The sequence below is a fragment of the Pristiophorus japonicus genome, chromosome 16, assembly GCF_044704955.1.
Source record: "Pristiophorus japonicus isolate sPriJap1 chromosome 16, sPriJap1.hap1, whole genome shotgun sequence".
Taxonomy (NCBI): domain Eukaryota; kingdom Metazoa; phylum Chordata; class Chondrichthyes; family Pristiophoridae; genus Pristiophorus; species Pristiophorus japonicus.
In genome coordinates, this window is record NC_091992.1 from 77,373,021 (window position 1) to 77,395,588 (window position 22,568).

The 22,568-nt window shown below is 48.3% G+C and overlaps 1 protein-coding gene across 1 annotated transcript in view; it reads left to right on the forward strand.

Annotated features, from left to right (window-relative positions):
- evpla (envoplakin a) overlaps positions 1–22,568 on the forward strand; it is an 83,794-nt gene that overhangs the window by 31,804 nt on the left and 29,422 nt on the right. Inside the window, exons 3-11 of the mRNA XM_070857467.1 lie at positions 683–837; positions 5,290–5,413; positions 7,506–7,637; positions 10,055–10,096; positions 12,311–12,472; positions 14,702–14,809; positions 16,142–16,237; positions 20,861–20,986; positions 22,293–22,439. Coding sequence (XP_070713568.1) covers positions 683–837; positions 5,290–5,413; positions 7,506–7,637; positions 10,055–10,096; positions 12,311–12,472; positions 14,702–14,809; positions 16,142–16,237; positions 20,861–20,986; positions 22,293–22,439 — 1,092 coding nt within the window. The remainder of the gene's footprint in view (positions 1–682; positions 838–5,289; positions 5,414–7,505; positions 7,638–10,054; positions 10,097–12,310; positions 12,473–14,701; positions 14,810–16,141; positions 16,238–20,860; positions 20,987–22,292; positions 22,440–22,568) is intronic.

Below are 22,568 nucleotides of genomic sequence, written 5' to 3' on the forward strand. Positions count from 1 at the left end.
CCAATTGGCTTAAATCTGTGCCCTTTCGTTACAGTCCCTTCAGCCATTGGAAGCAACATTCCTGGTTTTAGACATCACTATCGAATCTCCTTTTAGCCTTCTGTGCTCGAAGGAGAACAACCCCAGCTTCTCCAGTCTATCCCATGTAACCCTGCCGTGAGTGACAGTGAGTGACAGTGCGGCCATGAACCCTCCCATCCCCCATCCTTTTACCAATACTTTCTGTGGCTCAGTGTCTAGCACTCTTGCCTCTCTGTCAGAAGGTTGTGGGTTCAAGTCCCACAACACCTTTGAGACTTGAATATGCCATCTTGGCTGATGATCCAACACCCCACGGTCTTTCAGATAAACCAAAATGTCTGACCTCTCAGGTGGATGTAAAAGATCCCGGGCCAGATTCCAGTAGTTTCACTGGTCTGACGCAAAGTATTTATATTCAACTCAAGCAGTATAGGTGGAAGTGCTTGGGAGCTGCAAACCCACAGCACCTCCAGTGGCAGGAGGGTTAAATGACAGCATTTCTATTACAAATATGGGCAGGAGTTTATAATGGCGTGAGGGGTTGACACAAAAACATGACAACAGAAAGTAAGGTTTTATAGACAGGAAGTGTGCGCAGATGTGACATTTTTAATATGTTATAGATAGATTTGACCTCTTTTATCTTGATTGATTATTTCAGGATAAAATAAACTACCAGAACAAACGTCCATTCAAATATGAGGCTGTGAACAACGAGAACCTGGCTCGCTCAGAAGGACTCCTTAAGGACCTTTTCCTGGATGCAGACAAGGCAAAAAAGCTGAGACATCCACAGGGGCATGAAATCGAAGCTGAGTGAGTTGAAAGATAAGGCGCACGGCGGTCTAAGCAGAGGCCCGGACTAATAATCCATGGATCGCAAATTCAAACCCCACCAGGGCACTTTGAGAATTTGAATTCTGAAAAATCTGGAAAGTAGAAAGCTGGTGTCAGTAAAAGTGGCCGTGAATCTGTCAGATTGTTGGAAAAACCCACCCGGTTCACCGATGTCCTTTAGGGAAGGAAAGATGCCGTCCTTGCCTGTTCTGGCCTATATGTGACCACCAAAATGGTGGACTCTCCTTAACTTCCCTCTGAAGTGGCCTTCAAACCTCTAGAAGAAGAAGGCCCACCACCACCATCTCAGGCCAATGAGGGATGGGCAATAAAAGCGGTCTTTCCCGCGACGCCCACATCCCAAGAATGAAAAGAAAAAAAAATATTGTCCCATTCATATTTTATTCCAAACACTTAGTGTAATGTGTGCACCTGTGAGGATGCTCATGGGTTTGTAGAGCTGTTGGGAGCCAGAGTGTTCCTGGAGATGGAGCACGCGGTATCCACCGGTACGCTCGCAGCCTTCCGCGAGAGGTGGGCGCCGGAGGGACTGGAGTGCATCATCACCCCTGGCAACCAAATTTTAATTTGATTTTATATGTTTTAAAGTTTAATTTGTTTTATTGCCGGGATTTAGTGCCCCCCACCCCCACCTTTTAGCCGGGGGGCACTTGCAAAATTTGTGTATTTTAGTGCCAAAAAAAAGAGCAGTTGAAAAGTGTTTGGAATGTTCCCTCCCCCCCCCCCCCCCCCCCTTAAATCAGGGGGCACTTGATTTAATTGTTTATTTGTTCTCAACAAAAGAGTTGGAGAGCTCTTGAGAGCCAGGGTGTCCCTGGAGATGGAGCACACGGTGTCCATCGGTACGCTCGCGGCCTTCCGCGAGAATTGGGCGCCGGAGGGACTGAAGTGCATCATTTCAACCGGGAACAGAATTTTAATTTGGTTTGATTTGACAAAGATTCCCTTTTATGTTCAATTGTTAATTTGTGGTTTTTGGTGCCCTCAAATAAAAAGGGGGGCAGTTGAATGAAAGTTCCTACCAAAATAGTTGTAGAGCTGTTGAGTTTGGAGTGGCTTAGCCAATCATGTGATGTTCACAAGACTCAATAAAACCCCAGCCAGTTGGGTTCGGGGGATCCACGATGAGACAGGTGGTTGTGAGCTGGTGGTTGAACTTGTAATGTGTAGTTGATTGTTAAACCTTTGCTAATAAACCAACTAGTTCTTAATAGCAATGTGTTGCTATGAATTCTTAAGTAAAGAATCCATGAAGCAAATACATTACTCTCAGTCACCATAAAACCTGCTCACACCAACAGTGGAGGGGATATGAACAGGGGAGAGACACAAAAATAATGAAATGGGGTCAGTTTCAAACTGCCTCAGATCAGTTTGGAAGGTGGAAAGAGTCTGGGAACCCAGGAGGAAGCGATTGCACAACTTGAACCCATCAGGTTTGGTGCCACAGGAGTTTTGGTTCAGATCCCAGGCAGTCGCAAAGATATAGGGAACCATGGGCAAGTGGAGGATGAGAGGCTGCAATCAAAGTCGGAGTTTAGTTGGGTCGCACACTCACACATGGGAGTGAGTTGTCAAATTTTGTTTGATATAGCTCCCGTGAAAGCGCATTTTACTATGTGGTTGATAATGAAGAAGAAAGCTGTAGACTGCAGGAAGATATCAATGAACTGGTCAGGTGGGCATAACAGTGGCAAATGCAATTCAATACAGTGAAGTGTGAGGTAATGCATTTAGGGCAGGCTAACAAGGCAAGGGATTATACATTAAATGGTACGAAACTGAGAGTAGAGGAACAAAGGGACCTTGGAGTACATGTCCACAGATCCCTGAAGGTAGCAGGTCAGGTAACTAAGGTGGCATATGGAATACTTGTTTTTATTAGCTGAGGCATCGAATAAAGAGCAGGGAGGTTATGCTTGAACTGTATAAAACACTAGTTAGGCCACAGCTAGAGTACTGCGTGCAGTTCTGGTCACCACATTACAGGAAAGATGTGATTGCACGAGAGAGGGTACAGAAGAGATCTACGAGGATGTTGCCTGGACTGGAGAATTTTAGCTATGAGGAAAAATTGGATAGGCTGGGTTTGTTTTCTTTGGAACAGAGGAGGCTGAGGGGAGACCTTATTGAGATGTATAAAATTATCAGGGGCCTAGATAGTGGATAGGAAGGACCTATTTCCCTTAGCAGAGGTCAACAACCAGGAGTCATAGATTTAAAGTAATTAGGGGGAGGTTTAGAGGGGATTTGAGGGGAAATGTCTTTACCCAGAGGGTGGAGGGGGTCTGGAACTCACTGACTGAAAGGGTGGTAGAGGCAGAAACCCTCACCACATTTAAAAAGTACTTGGATGTGCACTTGAAGTGCCGTAACCTGCAGGGCTATGGATCAAGAGCTGGAAAGTGGGATTAGGCTGGATAGCTCTTTGTTGGCCAAAATAGCCTCCTTCCATGCTGTAAATTGCTACGATTCTCTGATTCTATGTTAACGGAGCTACATTAATGCAAGTTTTTGTTGTGGACCGCAATGGAATTGAGGAGTTTAGTTGGTTTACATCATAGAATCAAACTAATGAAAACATTACAGGATTCTTGGCCGTATCTAATCGAATCGCATTTTCCTTCACTTTCTCCCTATCCTTTTATACTCTTCCTTTTCAAATATTTGTCCCATTCCCTTTTTAATGATGCAATAATCTCAAACTCAATAACCATTTGTGGTAATGCATTCCACATTCTCTAATCCCCCTGTGTGAAAATGAGTTCTTCTGACTTTCCCCTTAATTTCTCTTCAGTGATAATGCTCAGTCCGCGGCTCGGTGTTACCAATTCACCAACCGGTGGAAACAATGTTTTACTATTTACATTTCATCATTTTGAAAGCTTCCACTTCTTCTTTTGGATGGTATTGACAAAAAACAAACCTGCGAATTCCCTCTGAGGGCTCGATGATGTGCTCCAGGGTCTGATTAGGTACTCTACAGTCACACGATGGGGAGGCTTTAATCTCCCACCGATGGAGAAGGTGGCAGCAGCGACTGTGACCGGTTCTGAGGCGGTTGATGGTTGTCCACTGTTTGTGAGGAAGGTTTGATCCTTCAGGTTGTACTGTGGGGTCCTCGATAAGGAATCCATTCCGTATGTCGCAGTTCTTCCAAGCACTTGTTGAAGGGCTTTGGCAACGGTCCAAAATGGGCTTCTAGTTTGAGACGGGTTGGCGGTAGGTTGTTCAAGTCGGCCTGGATCGGCATGGGTTTGCTTGTGTACCGGTTGTATTCTCTGGAGACTGCATATTCACGGCGTAGGTGTGGTGGTGCGATGTTTGCAAACACGGGCAGCCAAGTTGTTTGTTTCGATAAAAGCTTCCACTACATCCCTTGCTTAACCTTCTTAACCAGTAAAGTGGGTGAAAAAGACCCCAAATTCTGAGCCTTTCTTCATAACTATAGCTTTTTATCTCTGGTCTCATTCTAGAAAATCTTCACTGTCCCGTTGTATGCCTCCAGTACCTTCCTACAGTGAGGTGACTTTTGAGGGTTGCAATTTCTATCCAAAGCATTCTGGATACCTTCACCAAAAGAATGAAGGGTGAGGTTAGGGGAAACTTTTTCACACAGAGGGTCCTTAAGACATAGAGACAGTCCCCGACCAGAGACTGTGGAGGATGCACAATCCATAAATCACTTTTTTTAAAGAGAAGTGGATAAATATTTGATAAAAAGAAAAATTTAGCAGGGTCTGGGGAATGGCTGGGGAAATTAAACTATGAGGTTGATCGTTCAAAGAGCTGATATAGGCACGGTGGCATGAATGGCCTCCTGAGCTGTGAAACTCTATAATTCTATGTGTGTTATAGGCTGGAATCAGTTAGTATGTCAGGGGCAACTTTCTGAATCCGTGCTCCGGATGCGCACACTGGCACCAAATATCAGAAATTCGGGGGAAGGCTGTCCATGGTTTGCCAAACATAATGGGCAGTTGCAGCCAAACGTATAATACCTGCTGCTAGTGAGCGGGGTTCCCAGCTGACATCAGGGACTTGGAAAGTCAGCCCTAAGGAATAATGGATACCCAGGAGTGAGTTACAGGCTGGAATCTAATTGGAGGGTTTGGGTGGTTTATATATAGAGAAACGGATACCCGTTACAGGCTGGAATCTAATTGGGGGATTTGGGTGGTTTGTATATGGGTTTATATATTTGTGCCCAAGTCTCTGCAGTGAGACTTGAACCTCTGACTCATCGGCGAGAGTGCTGCCCACTGAGCCATGGTTGACAACTGACATTCGGCTGAAATCGAGGTGGCATCAATGTGAAACGTTAATAATCACAGTCGAATTACTGCAAGGTTAACCAGCAAGATTGTAGTCATTACTTTTAACACGTGGTTAATGTACGTTTCTGTTTAGCATCAAGAGAATGCACGAACGCTGGGCGCATCAGTGCTCATCATATCGGGATCTCTACGAGAAGTTCCGACTGCCCAAAGTTGAGAATTCCGTGGATTGGCCTGACATCCTGAATCAGAAGCAGGTACGGTACCCGCCCTTTGCTAGCCCCCTGACCAAGAGGCTCTGTGCCCGGATGCGCTGTAGGAGACAGCTGGAGTCCATCTCCATAATCTTGGGCGCATCCAAAACTCTGCTGCCCCTCTCGCACCATATCCCGCTCCTCCACCATCCTTCTGCTCACTGACCTGCATTGGCTGGCGGTCCGCCAACTCCTCCAATTCAAAATTCCCATCCTCGTGTTCCGATCCCTCCATGGCCTCGCTCCTCCCTATCTCTGTGACCTTCTCCAGCCCCACAACCCTCCGTGATCTCTGCGCTCCTCCAATTCTGGGCTCTTGCGCATCCCGGATTTCCAACGTCCCACCATTGGCTTCAGCTGCCAAGGCCCCAAGCTCTGGAATTCCCTCCCTAATCCTCTCCTCCCCGCTCCCGCTCTCTCTCCTCTTTCAAGTCGTTACTTAAATCCAAGCTGACATTCAGTGCAGTGCTGAGGGAGTGCTGCATTGTCGGAGGTGCCATCTTTCAGATGAGACATTAAATCGAGGCCCTGTCTGCTCCCTCCAGTGGACATAAAAGATCCCACGGCATTATTTCGAAGAAGAGCAGTGGAGTTATTCCTGGTGTCCTGACCAATATTAATCCCTCAAAAAACATAATAAAAACAGATTATCTGGTCATTATCACATTGCTGTTTGTGGGAGCTTGCTGTGCGCAAGTTGGCTGCCGCCTTTCCCACGTTGCAACAGTGACCCCACTCCAAAAGAACTTCAGCAACTGTAAAGCACTTTGAGACGTCCGGTGGTCGTGAAAGGTGCTATATAAATGCCAGTCTTTCTTTCTCTCTCTCTCTCTCTCCTCTCTTTCTATATATAAGGTGAAACAGTTTTCACTGGTGGGTGGGTCAGTAACCATAGGACACAGATTTAAGGCAATTGGAAAAAGAACTCAGTGAATTATTATGATCTGGAACGCGCTGTCTGAAAGGGTGGTGGGAGCAGATTCAATAGCAACTTTCAAAGCAACTTGACGTGGAAAATTTACAGGGCAATGAGGAAAGAGCAAGGGGAGTAGGACTAATGGGATCGCTCTTTCAAAGAGCCGGCACAGGCTCGATGGGCCGAATGGCCTCCTTCTGTGCTGTATCGTTCTATAACGTTAGGAAAAAACCTGACTGTCTGGCCAACTCATTTCAATCTTTCTAAACTGAAAGATTTCACCGGCAAGTGAGGGTCCGTGTGTGGAGCACTGTATGTGCATGGCTCCTCATCCCCCAAAGTCACCGGTCTCTGCTTGCAAAGCCCTGCACCCCTGAACCTTACCCTGCCTCTTTAGCCCTCTCCTGCTCTACGCACCTACTTGTAACCCCCTTCAAGTTTTCTGACCCTAGTGCGCCCTACCCCCTATCTCATTTTATACACAGGCTCTGACCTCTATCTCATGTTATACACAGACTCCCACCCCTATCTCAGTGTTATAACCAGACTCCCACCCCTATCTCAGTGTTATACATAGACTCCCACCCCTATCTCAGTGTTATAAACAGACTCCCACCCCTATCTCAGTGTTATAGACAGACTCTGACCCCTATCTCATGTTATAGACAGACTCTGACCCCTATCCCAGTGTTATAGACAGACTCTGACCCTTATCTCATGTTATAAACAGACTCCCACCCCTATCTCATGTTATAGACAGACTCTGACCCCTATCTCATGTTATACACAGACTCCCACCCCTATCTCAGTGTTATAAACAGACTCCCATCCTATCTCAGTGTTATACATAGACTCTGACCCCTATCCCAGTGTTATAGACAGACTCTGACCCTTATCTCAGTGTTATAGACAGACTCTGACCCCTATCTCATGTTATAGACAGACTCTGACCCCTATCTCATGTTATAGACAGACTCTGACCCCTATCTCATGTTGTAGACAGACTCCCACCCCTATCTCATGTTATAGGCAGACTCTGACCCCTATCTCATGTTATAGACAGACTCTGACCCCTATCTCAGTGTTATAGACAGACTCCGACTCCCATCTCCATGTTGTACAGATTCCATCCCCTCCCATTCTTTGTATGTTTGACATCCTCCGTCTCTATGTTCACAGAGGGAGATCAATGATCGTGGATATGGACCACAGTTGCCAGAATTGGAAAGACAGATTGCAACGCAGCACATATCGAGTAAGGAAATCGATTCCTTTGAACCACAAATCAACAGCCAGTCCATCACCAAACCGGTAAGGAAGAGTGGACGATGTGGGGACACCTTTCCACCAATATTTACTTTTGAATGCATTTTGAGATTGTCACTATTTCAGAAATGTTTGTGGGTCCCGCTGCCCAAAGGAATGTAACTTGGACTCCAACCCATGAGTTGGTGCTCAGTACTGACAGACAGGCAAGGTGCCTTCATTGGGGAAATTTCCCCTTCTTGACGATTAGGTAATATATATAGCGCCATCCGGTGAACTACTGTGACATTGCAGCCATTGCTGTTTACAACAATAAAGAGAAAACAAGTCACGTGACTGGCTTCCTCTTTATTGTTGTAAACAGCGATGGCTGCAGTGCCACAGTAGTCCACTGGGTGGAGCTATATATATTACAGATTAGGTACACAGTTCCAGCAATTTACCACAGGAGAGAGAGAGAGCGCTTCAGTTCCAGGTGCACAGACCATTGCCGCGCTGTAAATGCCCATTGCTTGCCAGCTGCCCTATGATGGCTTGGATGACAGTGTTGAAGTGTTCCCTATCTCCGGGTGTCAGCCGTAGCTCAGTGGGCAGCACTTTTGCCTCTGAATCAGAAGGTTGTGGGTTCAAGTCCCATTCCAGAGACCTGCATGCATAATCTCAGTTGACACTCCCAGTGGTGTACTGAGGGAATGCTGCACTGTCGGAGGTTTCATCTTTCAGATGAGACATTAAACCGAAGCCCCATCTGCTCCCTCAGGTGGATGTAAAACATCCCACGGCCACTATTTAGAAGAAGAGCAGCGGAAGTTCTCCCTTGTGTCCTGACCGATATTTTTCCCTCAACCAACAGCACTATAAAACAGATGACTTTGTCATTATCACATTACTGTCTGTTGGGAGCTTGCTGTGCATAAAATGACTGCCACATTTCCCACAATACAACAGTGACTAGATTTCAAAAAAGAACTTCATTGGCTGTAAAGCGCTTGGGGATGTCCTGAGGCCGTGAAAGGCGCTATATAAATGCAAGTTATTTTTTTTATTCACGCTGTTCGAAGAGAGTCAGTAGGTGGCACAAAAGGGACGAAGCAGCCTTTCTCGTTGGCAGAGTCTGTGCAGGTACCCACGGAGGATGCTGCCTCACATCTCACACAGCCCCAGCAAAAAAAATGGAACATTGTTCTTTTTGACACCCAGGGATAGTGAACACTTGAACACTGTCATCCAAGCCATCATAGGGAAGCTGGCAAGCAATGGGCATTTACAGCATGGCACTGGTCTGTGCATCTAGAATTGCCAGCTTCCCTTTTTTTCCCCTCTCCAGCCGCTCGGAAGCTGCTAGAATCCCAAGTCTGCGATGGGCCTGCCCGAGGCCTGCCCAATCCCATCTCCACCCCCACCTCGGGGTAGGCCACTGATGACCCCAAAGCTGGGGTCAAAGGGGAGCTTCTCCGTGGTGCAGCCCACCGAGAACCTTCTCCAATCAGAAGGGGATGTGGAAAGGCCCCGAGGCCAGGCCTTATTTTGGATTAAAAGCAATAAAAAAGCAAGGGGTCGAAATTCGGTCCCGCCGTTTGTGAGGCGGTGACACCGGCTAAATGCTGATTTTAACGGCAGGCGTTCGGTGCAGCCTCAAACGTCAGTTTTGCCGCCCAAAGATGAGAGAGCAGTGCTAAAAGTGGTGTTGTACACTCATCTTCAAGCACCAATGGAGCGGCATCTCAGGCGGATGTAAAACACCCCATGGCCACTGGACACTGGACAGGCATTAGGACCCTGCGGGAGCTATTCACAGTTGCTGTATTCATTCTGGTTCATGCTGGTTTGGGATTCAATTTTGGGTTGTATAAAGCACACGGTTTAAGTTACTTTTCTCCTGGCTCAGTTTGTCAATGATGTTCACAAGGCTCAATAAAATCCCAGCCAGTTGGGTTCGGGGCATCCACGACGAGGCAGGTGGTTGTGAGCCTGGTAGATGAAGTGGTAATGTGTAGTGTGATTGTTAAACCTTTGCTAATGAACCAACTAGTTCTTAATAACGATGTACACATTACCAGTTCATCCAACAGGCTCACAACCACCTGCCTCATCGTGGATCCCCTGAACCTAACTGGCTGGGGTTTTATTAAGTCTTGTGAACATTACGTGACTGGCTAAGCCACTCAACAGCTCTACAACTATTTTGAGCATAACTTTAAATCAAGTGCCCCCCCCCTTTGGCAAGGCCGCTAGAACCCACAAATTTCCAAACAAAACTTTAAAGGAAACTTAGTTCAAATTAAAATTTGGTTGCCGGGGGTGATGATGCACTCCAGTCCCTCCGGTGCCTCAACTGTTCGACAAACTTGTGAGTATACTCACCGGTGCATACATTACAGTCGTGAAAGACGCTATATAAGTCTTTCTTTCTTCAAAAACAGCAGGAGCCCCTTGCTGATCCTTTTTTCTTTGTCTTACAGGAGGAACTGAAGAAGGTCCAGAAGCAATACAAAAACCTGGTGGTGAGTCACCATTGCTTGCACGCAAGTAATCTTCACCCGGCGTGTGCGAGCGAGTGGAATTAGCTCAGTCCTTTCAATGCCCTAGTTGGAGGAGGCTGAAGGTGCACTCGTGAGTCTGAAGGATGCCCTTGTTGCAGTCGCCCAGTTTCTCGGGTTTCGCACACCCACGTTCTATAGCCTTACTTCCTGCTGTATTGAAATCTGGGGTTTAAAACCATAGGAGCCATTGAATATATTTAAGGTGGAGATAGACAGATTTGTGAACAATAAAGGATTCAAGGGTTATGGGGAGCGGGCTGGGAAGTGTAGTTGAGGCCAAGATCAGATCTTATTGAATGGCGGAGCAGGCCCGAGGGGTGAAATGGCCGGCTCCTCCTATGATGTTCTTATGTTCTCATATACAGTTACCCACAAAATGACAGGGACATATTGAAGGCCCCTGCACACAAACGCCCCACCCACAGTTGTCAATCTTGAAAATAAATTTGCACAAGGTTGTCTGGTCCAGTGGTTCTTTATCTATCTGACCCCAGCAAAACACTGAACCTCACACACTACTCTCGCGACAGACACTGGTAGTGGTAATCTGCTGAACAACCTCTCTCCTCCTTAAATTGTTTCTGTCTCCTCCATTTATGTTTCTCTCCTCCCTCATCTTCATCTCTCCTCCAACCTTAGTTTCTCTTTCTCCTCTTTTCCATTTTCCGTTTTTCTCCTCTCTGCTTTTAGCAGTTTTCTGGGGCTGTGGAACGGTTTAGCTGACTTCCTGGGCTTGCCTGTCTGTCCATCTGTCTGTCTCTGTGGCCAACCTTTCGGCAGGTGCTTTCCTCGATGGGTCTCGCGGAGCCACCGCTGGACTCGGCACTCGGTGTCCTTGCCGCTCGTGTACCTCTGCCTCCCTCTCTTACCTGCACCCATGGCTGTCGGACCTGGTTATGTTTCCCCATGCAATTCTGTCTGCCCCACGCTATGTCCTTTAGTCCCTCTCAACACATCTACTAACCAAAATCACCCCCCCCCCCCCAATCCCCCAACCCCATACTCATTTATAATTTATGGGCTAGAAATTCGTCTGGTTAGCGCCAGCCCATTAGTGCTGCAGAGGGGCGCTAACGGGACGCTAAGCTCTTCCCACCCTCCCGCCGTGCTGTCACCGCCTGCCGCGAGCTTCAGTGACAGTTTAACGGCGGTGCTGACAGTTTGCGCTGCGCTCGCTAGCCCCGCCCACTCGGTGATGTCAGCGAGTGCGCAATGCCCCTTTAACGGCGCGTTGGCAAAATTCAATCTTTGGCCTGCCGTGGCGCCTGGCGCTGAGACCGGCCAGGGAAATCAGTCAGTCCCGCGACGATCCCGGGGCCATATCGTCCGGGGTGCAAGGTAAGGGCTGAAATTGCACTTTGTCAACATTTATTTATGTGTTGCAGCAGTGGGGAAGTGTGGGGTGAGGTTTATTGAACTTTTCAACAGGATTTTTAAAATCATCTCTGTGGGGGAAATCACTATGGGGGAAATCACTATGGGGGCAATCACTGGGGGCAGTCACTGGGGGCAATCACTGGGGGCCAATCACTGGGGGCAGTCACTGGGGGCAATCACTGGGGGAAGTCACGGTGGGGCCAATCACTGGGGGCAGTCACTGGGGGCAGTCACTGGAGGCAATCACTGAGGGCAATCACTGGGGGCAGTCACTGTGGGGGCAATCACTGGGGGCAAACACTGTGGGGGCAGTTACTGGGGGCAGTCACTGGGGGCAATCACTGGGGGCAGTCACTGGGGGCAATCACTGGGGGGGCAATTACTGTGGGGGCAATCACTGTGGGCAGCCACTGTGGGGGTAATCTCTGTGGGGGCAACTCTGTGGGAGGCAATCTCTGTTTTTGCGGCAAAATTTGAGTCAGCCTCCTGCGTTAGCGCTGCGTTAGCGCCCGAAGAGCATTGTGCAACTCTTCCCTTAGTGCTGCACTGTCCTCTTGGGGACGGTACAACCGAATATCCCACTTTGAGGCGGTAACCATTGCCCGGCGCTAAAGGTAGCGCCCTGGCACCATCACCGCCTCACAGCGGGCCATCCCGAATCTCTAGCCCTGTACAGTGTTGAAAACCTGTCCCTGCCACTATTGGTCGGCCCCTCTATCACAGCGTGCGATGGAAGGCCTCTCTGCTCCTGTTGCGAGGTACCACTTTCTAAGAAGAGATGCGTTTGTTTTTCCTCAGGACTCCTCCAAGATGCGAGGCCAGCAGCTGGACGGTCTCTATGACTACATGCAGAGCTGCACCAAACAGCTGGTGTTCATGAACGACCAGCAGGAGAAGATGCTGAAGGAGGACTGGAGCGACCAGATGATGGAGCCAGAGGAAGCGCGCAGGCAGTACGAGGTGAGCGGGGGATCTGGGAAGCTTAGCCCCGCAAATCGCCAGGGACCATAGTAACGTAAAGCCTGTGGGTGACACGCCTATTTCAGCAAAAGGTTTTAAGTAGCTTAATGCTGGTGATAAAATAGCGGAGGTAGGAATATTATATTAACGTGTTATGTGTTTGACATTCATTCATTCATAGGCAGTCCCTCGAATCGAGGATGACTTGCTTCCACATCAAAAAGTTCACAGGTGTTTCAATGAAGAACCTAAAATTCCAGATCCCGAACTAAATCCTGAAGGGTGGAAGATGCCTGTGCCTGGATTTTTTTAACGTGGGGTGGCCGTTGCACACCAGTCACCACACGGGCTTGACAGAGCTCGGTCTTGGTCCAGTGGCAAGGGTTACCCAAGACGACTGGAGACCAGCTCTGCTGCACGGACCTAGTGCCCGCACATATCGCAGTGTGGGCTGGCCCGTGCTGCCCCTGGGCCCTTGGCTCTTCTGGGCCCCGAACTCGCGCCTCTCCTGGGCCCCGATCACATCCCTTTACATTCTCTTGTTTGTACACTATCGCTGACGGTCATTTCTCGCCCTTGGCATGCAATGAAGCATTAGCATATGTAACACATTCTACTTCAATGTTATTTTATTTTTCCTTCCCTTCACCGCTAAAAGAACCCATTCACAATTCCGTCATAAGCAAAGATCAAAGTGAGTCTTCCCGCTGTGCTTACAACTACTTTAATTAACAGATAAAACCGAGTGCCCCCTTATTACAGGGACACTAGCACCCACAAATTACCAAATAAAGGAACCTAAACCAATCAAATTAAAATTTGGTTGCCGGGGGTGATGATGCACTCCAGTCCCTCCGGTGCCCACCTCTCACGGAAGGCCATGAGCATACCGGTGGGCACCGCATGCTCCATCGCCAGGGACACTCTGGCGCAAACATAGCCATGGAAGAGAGGCAGGCAGTCAGGCTGAACGACTCCCCCTAAAGTCTACTATACCAGGTATTCCTAGATGGTCTCCCATCCAAGTACTAAACAGGCCTAACTCTGCTTAGTTTCTGAAATCAGACAAGTATGGCCCTTGTTGCTGCTGTACTAACGTATAGACAGGTGGATCAGCAGCAAGACAAGATGGTACAAAGGGTTAATTTAGGACAGGTGCCAGGAATGATTTCATTATCCTATTATTTATGCTATTCCATCCCCCTCCCTGGCCGCTGTCTGGGACTGAACCGGGCTTTCCCCAACCTCGGCTTCGCAACCTCAGTTTCCGATCCCATATCCGCTCCATCAGAAAGGCTGCTTACTTCCACCTCCGTAACATTGTCTCTCTCCCCACCCCCTTGTCTCGGCCCATCTGCTGCTGAAACCTTCATCCATGTCCTTGTTACCTCAAGACTCAACCATTCCAACGCTCTCCTGGCTCCCATCTTCTACCCTCTGTAAACTTGAGCTCATCCAAAACTCTGCTGCCTGTGCCCTAACTCGCACCAAGTCCCACTCACTCATCCCCCTCTGTGCTCGCCGACCTACGTTGGCTCCCAGTCTGGCAATGCCTTGATTTTAAAATTCTCATCCTTGTTTTCACATCTCTCCATGGCCTCGCCCCTACCTATCTCTGTAAACTCCTGTAGCCGCATAAGCCTCTGAGAGCTAGCTCTATGTTCCTCCAATTCTGACCTCTTGTGCATCCCTAATTTCCTTCGCCCCACCGTTGACAACTGTGCCTTCAGCTGCCTAGGCCAAAGCTCTAGAATTCCCTCCCTAAACCTCTCCACCTCTCTCTCCTCATTTAAGACGCTCCTTAAAACATACCTCAATGACCAAGCTTTTGATCGTCCCTCCTAATATCTCCTTCTTTGACCTGGTGTCAAATTTGTCTGAAAACAACTCTGCGTCGCGCCTTGAGACATTTTAATGGTGGTATATAAATGCAAGTTGTTTTTATTCATATTATTCGGGCAATCAGCAGATTAGCAGGAAGGCTAATTGTGGCGTACTTATTTAAGAATGGATGCTGTAATGGGAAGGGTATTCTGGGTTGATGAGATCCGATGGCCTAATGGGGCTGTTTCATTCAAAGCTAGCTTGTAATGTCCGACATTATTGCTGTTCGGACAATGTTGAGCACTTAGGCCCAAATCTCTGCTGTGGCTTAATACCTTCCATTTCCTCAATGTGTTGGACAAGATTTACAAGGAAAACATAATCTTCTGTTCCTTTTATTTGCAGAGTTTTAAAGACAATGGGCTGTTGGCCGAGGAGACAACTGTTAATAAAATCCAGGACGAGGGAGAGAGACTGATGAAGCTGAACCACCCCGGCAGTCCCGCAATTGAGGTACAGATCAGTTACTGATCACATATTGGGGATTAACAAACCAAACCAGACTAAAGACTAACAAGATCAACTAAGATGAAACATTCCAAACCAATCAAACTGAATAATTATTGAACCAATCGAACTGAACCATTCTAAACCAATCAAACTGAACCATTCCAAACTGAATAATTATTGAACCAATCAAACTGAACCATTCTAAACCAATCAAACTGAACCATTCCAAACTGAATAATTATTGAACCAATCAAACTGAACCATTCCAAACTGAATAATTATTGAACCAATCAAATTGAACCATTCCAAACCAATCAAGTTGAACCATTCCACACCAATCAAATTGAACCATTCCAAACCAATCAAATTGAACCATTCCAAACCAATCAAACTGAACCATTCCAAACCAATCAAATTGAACCATTCCAACCCAATCAAATTGAATCACTACACACCAATCAGATTGAACCATTCCAAACCAATCAAATTGAACCATTCCAAACCAAACTGAAACTTACCAAACTAAAATTAATGAGAACTCTATCCAACAAAACGAATGCAAACCAAGGTGAATTACAGCAAATCACCAGACCAAAGACCAATCAAACCAGCCAAGCTGAACCAACTGAGCCAAAACCAAAACACCCAAATCAAGCAGTTTGATGGAAGGGGCACGGCTCCTGTAATGGGTGCTGTGAAGGAACAGACATTGTTCAGCGTAAAGCGGTCCAGGATTTTCAGAATCTAAATCAGCCCAGCACTTGTTGTATGACAGTACGGCAGTGACCAAGTGATCCTGGAGTTTCTAAAACCAGGTTTCAAAGTAAGGAGCAAGACCAGCTATGTGGCAATGAAGAAGACTCTGAACGTTCACCCACGAGTAGGTTGTTCTCTGTCACGATTATTTTTCCTGATTGAACCATCGAGTTCTGCATTTGTTTTTACAGTAAGATTTTCCCCAGAGAGTTCTTTCCCCTTTAATTTGGCTGAAGTGTTTATACCCCTTCCAGGGAATGCATGATTGGGGGAAGGGGCTGGGTTGATGGTGCATGAAGTTGCACCATGGTTGGATGGGACAAGCTGGATCGACCATTTGGTCTTTTCCTGTCCTTTCACATCTGTTCATGTCTGACCTTGTTCTTTACTGTCAAAGTTCAAAAGGCTTTGACGAAGAAACATGACATTTTGAGCTTTGTTGATATGTAATGATTGGGATTTATAGCAACGGCATCTTCAGATCGGAAGCCTTCTCCTTTCCTTACGTTGTCGTCCTGAACTTCTATCCATCAATGCAGCTGACGGAAGATCTTAACATGTGCAGGAACTCTCTTTCAGGCCCACAAGGATGCAGTGAAGAATGAATGGCAGCAGTTTCTGAACCTCTGCATCTGCCAGGAGACACACCTCAAGAACGTGGAGGATTACAGAAAGGTAATGGGGGGGCCACCAGGAAAATCTCAGGCTCAGCCCCTGGCCTATGCTGAATGAACTAATCTTACAAAGGAGTGGTATGTTCTGGGCCACAATTGGCTTCAGCAATCCTGGCCCAAGGAAGAGGAAAATCAGCAGCCTCTGTTGGAAAGTGTGCATTCACGGGCATTAAGTGAGAGCAGGATCCGGCTTTGCTGTGATGCCCCCCATGGTTAAATGACCTGCCACTCAGCACCTTAGACTGATGTGATATATTCTTACGACATCACCAGGAAACACACTATACAAGATGGTTCCAATACAGAAAACTGCCACATGACCCTTTTATTACTTACATCAGTGGTTGCATTACCCCAGTGGTCCACAAGGTGGGGCCATGGTCCATTAGGGGGAGCTCTATTGCAACTGGCTACTAGGATGGATTACCAGAGGGTGCCTGGTATCCGAGGGACCATACAGCAACAAGAATCAGTACTTTCAGGGGAGGGGCGGGGGCATAAGACTGGGGCGATGGGAGAGAGCCATGTGAATAGAAAATAACCTTTAGCTTTACGTGGGTGAGGTGGCGACGGGTTGAGTGGTAGAGCAAATATTGTAACTTGCATGTACAGGTTGAACCTCCCTTAGCCGGGACCCTCGGGACCTGGCCTGTTCTGGATAAGGGATTTTTCCGGACGAGGGATGGTACAGGTACTGAGCAAGGGGATATCAGGGCTGGCTGGGTTGGGGCTGGGAGTGTGGCAGAGAGATCATGGGGGGAGGGGGGGGGGGATCGCAGGGCTGGGAGTGCGGCAGAAAGATCATGGGGGGAGGGGGATGGGGGATCATGGGGCCAGGCCAGCGATTGCGGGAGTCGGCAGTGAGGAAGGACTTCAATTTGTTCATGTTGGAGTTCTGCGCATGCGCCACCCAGTGGCCGGGAATGGTTCTGGACGTGGGGTGGTTCCGGATACGGGAGTTCTGGATAAGGGAGTTCAACCTGTACTCCCAAGTGGTGAGGTTAATAATCTGCTTGAAACCAAGGAGGGAGCTCTGGACAGAGGCTAGAGGCCACAGGGAGTTAGAGGAGTCACCCTGGTACCATTGTTGCTGTAAAAGTGTCGTTGATAAGACAATCTAGGAAACCTTTGGGGATGTTGGGGTATAATGAGGCACTCAAAAAAGAAGAGAAGAAAATAAATTTTAAAGAGGGAGTACTGGGTTCAGTTCTGGGCACCGCCCCTCGGGAAAGATATATCGGCTTTGGAGGGGGAGCAGAGCAGATTACCCGGAATGATACCGGGGCTAAAAGGATAATTATGAGAACAGGTTACATAGACCTGGCTCACATTTCCTTGAGTATAAAAGATTGAGGTAGTGATCAGATCAAGGTGTTTCAGAAGTTAAAAGGATTCGATAGGGTAGATGCAGATAAACTATTTTCTCTGGTGGGGGTATCGAGGTGGCATAATATTAAAATTAGAGCCAGGCTGTTCAAGAGGGAAATCAGGAAAAACATTTTCACACGAAGGGCAGTAGGAATCCAGAATTCTCACCTCCGAAAGGCTGTGGATGCTGAGGGTCGGTTGGAACTTTCAGGACTGAGATCGATAGATTTTTTGTTGGGTCAGGGTATCAAGGGATACGGAGCAGAGGTGGCTAAATGGAGTTGAGATACAGATCAGCCGTGATCGGATTGACTGGTGGAACAGGCTCCAGTGGCTGAATGTCCGATGAATAGTTGGTGTCTGCATAAGAGACTTGCTGAAATTATTTCTTTAATTGTGCAAGAAATAATAAGATCGCTCTTTAGAATCACTTCAGTCTGTTCATTGGATCCTCGTAGTGTTTGTGGATATCATCATCATAGGCTGTCCCTCGGAATCGAGGAAGACTTGCTTCACTCTAAAAATGAGCCCTTAGGTGACTGAACCGTCCAATACGGGAATTACAGTCCCTGTCACAGGTGGGACAGACAGTGGTTGAGGGAAGGGGTGGGCGGGACTGGTTTGCCGCACGCTCCTTCCGCTGCCTGCGCTTGATTTCTGCATGCTCTCGGCGATGAGACTTGAGGTGCTCAGCGCTCTCCCGGATGCACTTCCTCCACTTAGGGCGGTCTTTGGCCAGGGACTCCCAGGTGTCGCACTTTATCAGGGAGGCTTTGAGGGTGTCCTTGTAACATTTCCTATGCCCACCTTTGTAAAGGTATAATAGTGGCTGAAAACCCACAAACTTCACCTACAGCAGTGACACAAATAGGAGCAGGGAAAGCGCATTTCAACAGTATGGGAATATGAACTTTTGTTTTTATACAGTGCTCCTGTTTACTTAAGCTGACGCTGCAATCTCCCAGTAGCCTGTTTGGTTTGATTTGCTCAGTGTCAGCACTATCTCACACTGCAATCTCCCAGCTGCACGGGGGAAGAGATTTCCAGGAGCTTGGCTTCTCTGTGTGTGCCAAAATATTTCCGCAGTCTCCAAACAGGAGAACTGACTGTCCCCCGCACCTCCTCTCCTGCACCCCCCCCCCCCCACCCCCGTCCCCCCACACACACTCCTTACAGTATGTACACTCGGACAGGGAAGAACTCATTGACAAGTACGGGGGGTGGGGGGGGGGGTGGCATTCACCCCTCCAAGGAAGGAATGGAGACAGGAGAGTTATGTACCCCGATGATGTGATGTCTTGTGTCCTCTCATGAGTCACTAGATTCAAAGTGCTGCCTTTTTTCACCCCCTTTCACATTACTCCCTTCCCCTTGTTTTTTTTGCGCTCCTATGATTTAATTAATTACTGAACACAATTGTAGTTGATGACACTGGTTGACAACAGGGAGTAACCCAATATACAAATTACCTTACTGGCGAGTTGAAACACAGTGTTCTATTGTTACCCCCTTTTCAGGAAGCGCTCTTTCATTGCGCCATGGCACACTGGTTTGGTGAGTTCTATACTAGTTTGCTTATTGTTTTATGATTAGCCAGCTCCGCTGTGCTCGCTGACCTACATTGGTTCCCGGTCCGACAACACCTTCATTTAAAAATTCTCATCCTTTGTCTACAAATCCCTGCATGGCCTCGGCCCTCCCGATCTCTGTAAACCCCTCCAGCCCCGCAGTCCTCTGAAATCTCCGCCCTCCTCCATTCTGGCCTCTTGTGCGTTCCCGATTTTAATCGCTCCACCGTCGGCAGCTGTGCCTTCAGCTGCCTGGGCCCCAAGCTCTGGAACTCCCTCCCTAAACATCTCCGCCTCTCTACCTCTCTTTCCTCCTTTAAGGCCCTCCTTAAAACCTTCCTCTTTCACCAAGCTTTGGATCACTTACCCCAATAGAGTCAATTTTAACCCTGGAGACAATCGTGTGTGTGGTCAACATCTTGTACTCACCCCGACACCTGCCTACCTGAAACTCACTTGGGGTTAAAATCAGCCCCAATATCCCCTCATGTGGCCCGGTGTCAAATTCTGTTTGATAATCGATCCCGTGAAGCGCATTGGGATGTTTTATTAGGTTAAAGGCGCTATATAAATGCAAATTGTTGTTCTTGCATAAACCTGTTGACCTCTGAAATTATTTCTCTCTCCCCCTCTCTCACTCTCTCTCTCTCTCTCACCCCTCTCCCCTCCCCCTCTCCCCTCCCTCTCTCTCTCCCCTTTTTCTCTCTCCCCTTTTTCTCTCTCTCTCCCCTCCCTCTGTCTCTCCCCTCTCCCCTCTCTCTCTCTCCCTACTCTCTCTCCCCTCTCTCTTTCTCCTCCCCTCTCTCTCTCCCCTCTCTCCCTCCTCTCTCCCCCTTTTCTCTCTCGCCACTCTCTCACTCCTCCCCCCTCCTCTCTCTCTCCCCTCTCTCTCCCCCCTCTCTCTCCCCACTCTCTCCCCTCTCTCTCTCCCCTCTCTCTCTCTCCCTGCTCTCTGTCTCTCCTCTCTTTCTCTCTCCCCTTTTTCTCTCTCTCACTCCCTCTCTTCCCCTCTCTCCCCCCTCTCTCCCCTCTCACTCCCCCCTCTCTCTCTCGCCACTCTCTCTCCCCCCTCTCTCTCCCTCCTCTCTCCCTCCTCTCTCCCCTCTCTGTCTCCCCCTCTCTCTCTCTCCACGCTCTCTCCCCCATCTCTCCCCTCTCACTCCCCCCTCTCTCTCTCGCCACTCTCTCTCCCCCCCTCTCTCTCCCTCCTCTCCCCCCTCTCTCTCCCCCCCCCTCTATCTCCCCCCTCTCTCTCTCCCCTCTCCCACCCTTCTCTCCCCCCTCTCTCTGCCTCCTCGCTCTCCCCTCTCCCCCTCCCCTCTCTCTCCCCTCTCTCTCTCCCCTCTCTCCCCTCTCTCCCCCCCTCCCCTCTCTCCCCTCTCTCTCCCTTCTCTGACCCCTCCCCTGTCTCCCCCCTCTCTCTCTCTCTCTCTCTCCCCCTTGCTCTCCCCTCTCTCCCCCTCTCTCTCTCTCCTCTCTTCCCCCTCTCTCTCCCTTCTCCCCCCTCTCTCCCCCTCTCTCCCCCCTCTCTCCCCCTCTCTCTCCCCTCTCTCTCCCCTCTTTCTCCCCTCTCTCCCCCCTCTCTCTCTGCTCTCTCACCCCCCCCTTTCTCCCCCCTCGCTCTCCCCTCTCTCCCCCCCCTTCCCCTCTCTCTCCCCCCTTGGTTTTTACTTTCTCTCCCTCCCCAGTTCCACTGCGATGCAGACACCCTCGGTCAGTCCATCAAAAAGCGTAACGTAGAGCTGGACAACAAGTTCTCAAAGTACAACAAGGATAACCCTCGGGTTGTGTCCGATCTGCTTTACCAGCTTGAGGTGAGTGTCTACTGCGGAAATCCAATGGAGCAAACTATTCAATCCCACTGTACTGCAGTTAATCACTTATTGTCACATCAAATCCCGATCGACCAAATCATATACAGAATAAATGATAGGGGTCGCCAACCCTCCAGGGGACTTGACACTTATCTCTTGAACACTGCTGTGAGCAAATCTGGGAGAAATATCACAACATTAACAACATTTGCGTGCTTTATTTATTTGCATTGAAAACTCTTGCTTATTACTTGTAACATATCAGAGGTGGAAAATCAGGCTGTTTGACCGGGATGAGGCTGTTGGAGGCGGGGGGGTCATGTGATGAAATCTCTAGCAGATTTGCTGACCCTAATAAATAATCATGGTATAGGAAGTCACTGGAAAAATCCAATGGAGATTAGTAATGTCCCAGCACAAGACTATGTCAAACTGACATCTTAAAATACATTTAGCAAGTCTTTGGTCATTGGCCCATGCTGATCGAAAGTTGTCTGTGACATGTTGGTATTCAGCTGGGGGAAACGATAGCTGCAGGTTTAGTTACTGTGACTCTGATCGCCAGTCACCCTGATTCTTGTGACGTCAATTGAATTACATCAGGATGAAAATAATCACCTGCAAGCAATCCCCTGGATGGGACAAAGAGCGGGTGATGTAACAGATATGACAGGCACTGTGAATGTCATGCTGCTGAATATATTTCAAATTAGCATCCAACTGTAAATTGAACCAACTAATTTGGAGAATCTTTCACCTGCAGTCCTTTGACTGGATTCCCCGGATCCCCACTTTCCTGTTTGACTGGATCCCCAGATCCCACTTTCCAGTTTCACTTGTTCCCCAGATCCCCCTGTTCTGTTTGATTGGATTCCAAGATACCACTTTCCTGTTTGACTGGATACCCAGATCCCACTCCCCTGTTTGATTGGATTCATAGATCCCACTTTCCTGTTTCACTTGATCCCCAGATCCCACTCCACCCATTTGACTGGATCCCTAGATCCCACTCTCCTGTTTGGCTGGATCCCAAGATCCAACTCTTCTGTTTGACTGGATCCCAGATCCCGTTGTCCTGTTTGACTGGACCCCCAGATCCCACTCCCCCAATTGACTGGATCCCTAGATCCCACTCCCCCATTTGACTGGATCCCTAGATCCCACTCTCCTGTTTGACTGGACCCCAAGATCCCACTCCCCCATTTGACTGGATCCCTAGATCCCACTCTCCCATTTGACTGGATCCCTTGATCCCACTGTCCTGTTTGACTGGATCCACTTAATCCCATTTTTTCCTCTCTCACAGGGCGACGAGAGGAATATCAACCAAATGGACAAAGAGGTTAATGATTTAAAGAGACGGAGCACTCAGATTGCCCCGCTGAAATGCAGGCGTCCTCCTGTCTCCAAACCCATCGCCGTGGATGCCCTGTGTGACTGGGATGATGGACAGGTGAGGATGGGAGAGACAACAAACTAACAATGGATTTCCTTTCAATTTGGTTATCTGATATATCTGAAATCATAACAGATAAAGATACGCTCAGACATATCCCAGCGTGGGGTAGGGACAGAGGAACAG